At 46.1% G+C, this 6,079-nt stretch overlaps 1 protein-coding gene across 3 annotated transcripts in view; it reads left to right on the forward strand.

The window, feature by feature from the left end:
- The window catches only part of RERE (arginine-glutamic acid dipeptide repeats), a 119,000-nt gene extending 114,356 nt beyond the window's left edge, over positions 1-4,644 (forward strand). For all 3 annotated transcript variants that reach the window (XM_082295535.1, XM_082295534.1, XM_082295533.1), the window contains exons 19-21: positions 658-804; positions 971-1,151; positions 1,682-4,644. In XM_082295535.1, the coding sequence (XP_082151661.1) occupies positions 658-804; positions 971-1,151; positions 1,682-1,715 (362 nt within the window). In that variant the 3' untranslated portion in view covers positions 1,716-4,644. The remainder of the gene's footprint in view (positions 1-657; positions 805-970; positions 1,152-1,681) is intronic.
- The last annotated feature ends 1,435 nt before the right edge of the window (positions 4,645-6,079 follow it).

The raw sequence follows: 6,079 nt of genomic DNA on the forward strand, positions 1-6,079 counted from the left end.
GCTGTTGCAGAAGCCAGATTGCACAGCAAGGAAATCAGCAGGGTGCTGTGAGTTTCTTAAGGGCTGGGGGGTTGCAGGTAGGAGATGGTAGTGCTGGATATCAGCATTCCTGAAGCTCTTGGCTGTGGACAGGGGCTGAGGCTCACTGCAGAAGTCACAGGTGGGCTCAGTTGGAGGCAGGTTTGCAAACCTTCCCTGACAGCAGAGGAAATGTGACACAGGACAGGTCTGTCCAAGGATTCTGTTGCCAGGTAAGTCAGCCACTGAGCACCTCTGTGCAGGTAAGTCTAGGTGCTCCCCTGGTACTCGTTCTGGACAAAAACATGGCTTGTACATTGTTCCAGTCCAGAGAGAAGCTGGTGCAGACACAGCCAGGTCAGTTCACTGCCAAGTCTCTGTGTGTATTTGAGAAGTAATTTGGCTTTGTGCTTTGCCAGGTTCAAATACAGTGAGGGGCTCTTGGGTGTCTCCAAGTGGCTCCTCTGGTGCTCAAGGCTGTTGTAACCTGTGTGTCTCTGGGGAAGAATAGAGGCTAGAATGACCCCACATTTCTGCTGTGCAGCAGCTGAGGAAGTTGTTTGGCTTTGTATTCCTTTCCCTGGCGCTTACTCTGCAGTCCCAGGCAGCTGATGGATGCTTTCTCTCCTTCTCTCTCAGGCTCAGCAGGACCTGTTCATCCACTGGTGGATCCTTTAGCAGCTGGACCCCACTTGGCACGTTTTCCCTACCCACCCGGGACCATCCCCAACCCATTGCTAGGGCAGCCACCTCACGAGCATGAAATGCTTCGACATCCAGTCTTTGGTGAGAGCATTTTATGGTCCTTTGCAGGGGTTGGCTTTGATCTGAAATGTCATCTTTTCCTGTGGGGTTTAGCATTTCTCGGTGGGGGGAGCTGAGCTGTGACTTCAGGTGGTTGTGGTGGTTTGTTGGGACAAACAAGAGTGTAAACGTGGTCCCTGTCTCCCAGGTACTCCCTACCCTCGGGATCTGCCTGGTGCCATTCCACCTCCCATGTCAGCAGCCCACCAGCTGCAGGCCATGCACGCCCAGTCTGCAGAGCTGCAAAGACTGGCAATGGAGCAGCAGTGGTTGCACGGGCACCCTCACATGCACGGTGGGCACCTACCCAGTCAGGAAGATTATTACAGGTGAGAGTGCAAAGAGGGCTTTTGGGGACCTGGGAATTCCATCATATTTCTCCACATTCCTTCTTTTTTCCTCTGAATTTTCACCTTTCTTGCTGTGTGCTGAGCTCTGATGCAGTTACAGGTGAAGCTGTGCTGAGACCTGATTTGGGCAGGTGGGAAGCGAGGTCTGAATTCCTGGCACAAGATGAGAGTGGTTGAGTCTCCTCTTGCAGAATCCCCTCTGATTGGGGTTTTTATTGGGGTACTTGCTGCAGCTGCTGCTTCCACATCTCTTCCTCTTCCATGAGAACAGTGGAGGAGGGTGGGCAGAGCTTTATGGAGGAGAACAGGAGGAGTTCAGTGACCGTGCTCACATATGGGGGTACCCTGTGCTGGGACAGTGCCCGTGCCAGGGCAGTGCCTGGGGCTGGTGCTTAGAGCTCACAACCTGCAGCCCCTGTTCCTGCAGAGGCGAGCAGGAGGGCAGAGCTGTCTCCCAAGTGTCTGACACCTCTTTTGTTGTGTTAAAATGAGTTTTCTTTCTCTTGCAGTCGACTGAAAAAAGAAGGCGACAAACAGTTGTAATAAATTATTTATTTGTAACGCTGGCTATGGAAACCCCAGTCCTTGGGAAGGAGTGGAACATTTTTACATACAAGAAGAGCTACAAAAGGAAAAGAATATCTTATAAAGATTTCTTTATATATTTAAAACAGAAGCAACCACCCAACAAGTAGAGACTTATCAGCATAGTGTTCATTTGTAGAGAAGATTTCTCAAGACTGGTGTGGGTCTCCCTGCATGAAAACGTATTCAGAAGCCTATTGGAAATACAGGACTGTGTGGAATATTCAGAGAACTTCCTGCAATCTTGTTTTTTTTTTTTTTTCCTTTTCTTATCTTACTAGTTTGTTTTCAGTAGGTGCTAGAATCAGGTTCACAACACAAGTCACTGTGCGTGAAGGGACACTCAATGCATCTATAGGTAATTAAAAAAAAAAACAAGGATTGCAAGTAGGTGACATAACAAGCTCTGAATCCAAGTGCTATAATAATAAAAAAATCTACTTTTATTTTAATACATTGTAGGAAATCTTCATAATTTTAAAGAGAGCTCAGTTCTGCAGCATGGCTTTTTAAGTCTGTAAATAACTTTTTTTGGGTAGAGGGGAGAAACAAAACAAAACAAACTCCAGAAACGTTTATCTTGATTTTCAGTAACATCACAAATTGTGAATTCCTACCTGGTATTGACAGAATACAGAGTTGATTTTTTAATAAAAAATATATATATAATTATCCCTTTAATTAAAGGGAATGATGGGTATCAATAATTTCAAATGGGTAAAAGCTTGAAATTTGGTTTGATATCAACAATAAGCATTAAAGGGATTTGCAGGGATAATGTTGCAAATGACTGTTTCTGTTCTTGGTTTTTTGGTTGGTTTGGTTGTTCAGGGGTTTTTGTTTGTGTTCCATCTCTCTGTTGTGCAGCTGATTTTGTTGAGTTGGGTTTCTCAGCAGCACAGATGTCCCTTGGACCCCGCTGACCCTTTTGATGCCGCCTTCAACGGTTCATTTTCAGTGTGGCCATAAAACACTTCTTTCCTGTGACCTTTTGAAACTTAATCCAGCTACACTGGGCTTAGACTTTGGGCAGAAAGTTCAGAGAAATAATCTCTTCTACAAATCTCTTTTTAAAGCTGTTCCATGGCTCAGACTAGTGCAGCCAGAGCTTTGTATGCATGTGCATACTTTTGGAGGACGTGCTTTTCCTGGCCTGCTGTTTGATAAGTTCTTAAGAAAGGTGTACTTGGCAACTCAGTGTTCTTAAAGTTGTGTTGCAAAAACCAGTCTGTTTTTCTCTTTGACTGTTTAAGTTTGGGTTTTATAAGCAAAAACTGTTTAACTGCCACCAGTGTTCTGTACCTCAGGAACTGACTGCTCTGGGATGAACGGGATCCAGGGACAGTAACATTTACTGCCTCCCAGCACCACGGTCCCTGCAGGGTAACTCCCTGGATGGGGAGAGGAGAGGAATACACAGTGAGCCAGTGAGCATTAATGGAGACAGCTCTGCTTACTAGGAAGGTTTTTTACATTTTTTCCCCCAGTTTTGCCACGGTTTTTCTTTGCTGGAGCAGAGGGTGACGCGACCAATGGACATCTGAATCTGCTGGTCATTTATTTCTGCTGGTGCACAACTCCCCCCATCCTCTCTCTCCACTCACGAGTGCTCTCTGCTGTTGTAGCCTGTTCAGTGTGATGGTTGTGTCCTAGGACTGTACTGAGCCTCGTCTGATAAAGTTGTAGTTAATCAGCTACAGGCACAGTGCTTGTCCACCTCCTGCTGCTCAGCCCAGAGCTGCTGTCAGACAATTCACCAGTTAAAAATGTGTGTTCCAGGCCCACTAAGGCAGGAGTAGAGGGGAGAGCAGGGGATTTTTCAGCTGCTCTTCCCTTGTTGCTGCCCTCCATTGTAGATTTCTCAGTGCTAAAGCCCTGCTGTGCTGTTGAATCAGTCCAGCTGCTGTGTTTAACTCTGGGTGAAGGTGTTGGGAGGGACACGTCAGGTTTCTGAGGTGGGGATCCATGAGGTCAGTCCAGAATTGAGGGAGGTGAAGCCCTTATCCGTGGCTGTGGGCAGTGATGGGGTGAAAGGTTTCCTTATGGGAACAGGGTTTGTTTTTGCTCCCAGCTGAGCAGCCAGGAGGATGGGCCTGCTCAGCAGAGTGCCTCAGTTTGCTTTAAAGGTCTCATTAGGCACATTGCAGTTCAATCTCTCCCCTCCTTTTTTTTTTTTTTTTTTTTACCACGTGGAATTGGGGAGTTTGGGGAAGTTCAGCCACTTTGGCCATTTCTTCTGACCCTTCTCTTGCTGTTTTTTAGCCATAGTTCTTCAGAAAAAGTAAAAGCTAATTCCCTCCAGTGGTCCTCTCTGTATTCCTTATTTTTCAGCTGAAGTTGCAGTCTGTTCTAAAGCTGTTCATTCAGATATGTATTTTTTTTTTTCCCAGAAGAGCATTCTAGTAATTTATGGGAGGTTTTTTTGTTCACATCATTCAGCAAATAAGCACTGAAATTCTTCCATTTTAGCCCAATGATTAACTACAACTTTACCTGCAGTGGCTCTTGAAGCCATCTCGGTGTTCGATGCCCTGTTAAAAAACAACCCAGACCTTCTGATTTTCTTTCAAGAAATCTCTCTTAATTTTTCCTCTGTTCCGAAAGTTAATTTTTAAATTTTGCTTTAGTGTTTTTGAAACGTCTCTCTTGTTCTATGTCGTCATGGTTGAGCTTGTTTCACTGCACCGTTAAAGCAGAGTGTACATTCTGACTGCTACATTTATATATATCTTGAAGCTTAATGTATATATGAGTAGTTTGCCATGGGATAACACAGTGTAAACAGAGTAGAAACCCAGAAATCGTGACTTCTGTGTTCTCTCCATTTGAGTATTTTGTAATTTTTTTGAAATATTTGTGGACATAAATAAAACCAAGCTACACTACAGCAGCCAGGTTTTGCCTGCAAGTGGAATGTGTCTCTTGATTGTTGTTAGTGGGAGAGGAGTTACTTTTATCTGGGATAGTGTGGGATGCTGGCGTGGCCACCTTGTCTGGTTCAAACATGTCTTTTCTTGGCTTTATTTTTTCCCTTTCTGAGATAATTTTGGTTTTAATACACAAACACCAGCATCATGTCCAGTTCCAGTTCTGCATCCTTGAGGCACGTTGCTGCTCTACTGCCTCAGTATAACACACTGTGTATGCCCCAGCAGCTGCATTTTTGGGAATTGTTTTTCCTAAGAGATGTTGTTTGTGCCAGTACAATCATGTTGAATACAACTGATCCAGAGCTGGCAAGAGGCGCCTTCCAAAGGGATAATTGCAGAGAGGGAGATGCACAGTAACTCATTGTCTGTTCATTGTCTTCTGGAAAGCTAAAATTTGCCTTTGAATTCCATCAAGTTGTGTTTGTGTCCACTGTGGCGGCTCCACCAGGGATTGCAGCGTGACTGGTGAGTGCTCAGGACTTTGAGCTGGTGATAATCAGCATCTCCAGAACTCGGGGAGGTGTTGGGAGGGCACGGGGAGCTGTGCTGGGTGTCTTTGCAGAATAAATGTTTCTCAGAAGGGAGGTGGGAAGGTTTGTTCTTTGCTCTGGTTCTGCTTTGGTTTTGCTGTGTGATTTTGCAGAAATAGGTGCTTTGGCTCCAGTTCAGGGTAATTGGTGCTCTGGGCACAGTGAGAGGAGGGTCCTGGTGTTGGAGTGTGCTTGGGGCAGGCCGATAAGGCTTCATGACAAATGGCATGAGAGGCTGCTCTATTTATACCCCGTGGCATTTTATGAGGGGAAGGTCAGCTCTTGTCTACTGGAAATAGCTTCCGAAAGTGCTTTTGTTGAGCCTGGCTTGAACATGTGCTATTTATTTTGACATTTCTTTTTTAATTCCTTGTACTTAATGTAGAACTTGAGTGGGCTCAAGCTGCCCTGTCCTGCTTAACAGGTTCTAAGTTTCCAGACTTAAAATGACGCATTCCGCAGGGACGGGGCTGCAGAGGGTTTTTACTGCTGGCTGAATTGAACAATGCAGTTCTTCCACTGTGGCTCTGTGCTAATGGGGTTGTACCATGGCAGGGTGGGAGCTGCAAGCCATCGGTTGTGTGGCTTTGTCGCCTGCACATTGCCCGAGTTCCGTGAGGCCCTGTCGGCTCCAGCAGCACGGATGGGATTTGATCCTTCCCAGGCCGTGGATCCCCTTCAGAATGCCACGGAATGGGTTGGCTTGGAAGGGACCTTAGAGACCATCTCGTTCCAGTCCCCACCATGGGCAGGGAACCTGCTTTTCCCACCTGCATTGGTTCAGGGATTTAACGAGGAGACGAGGGAAAGTCAGGTGCTGTGAGGGGTTTCAGTGCCAGGTGAGGAGGAGAGGCCACTCAGG

The sequence above is a fragment of the Coloeus monedula genome (assembly GCF_965178545.1).
Source record: "Coloeus monedula genome assembly, chromosome: 22".
Classification (NCBI taxonomy): domain Eukaryota; kingdom Metazoa; phylum Chordata; class Aves; order Passeriformes; family Corvidae; genus Coloeus; species Coloeus monedula.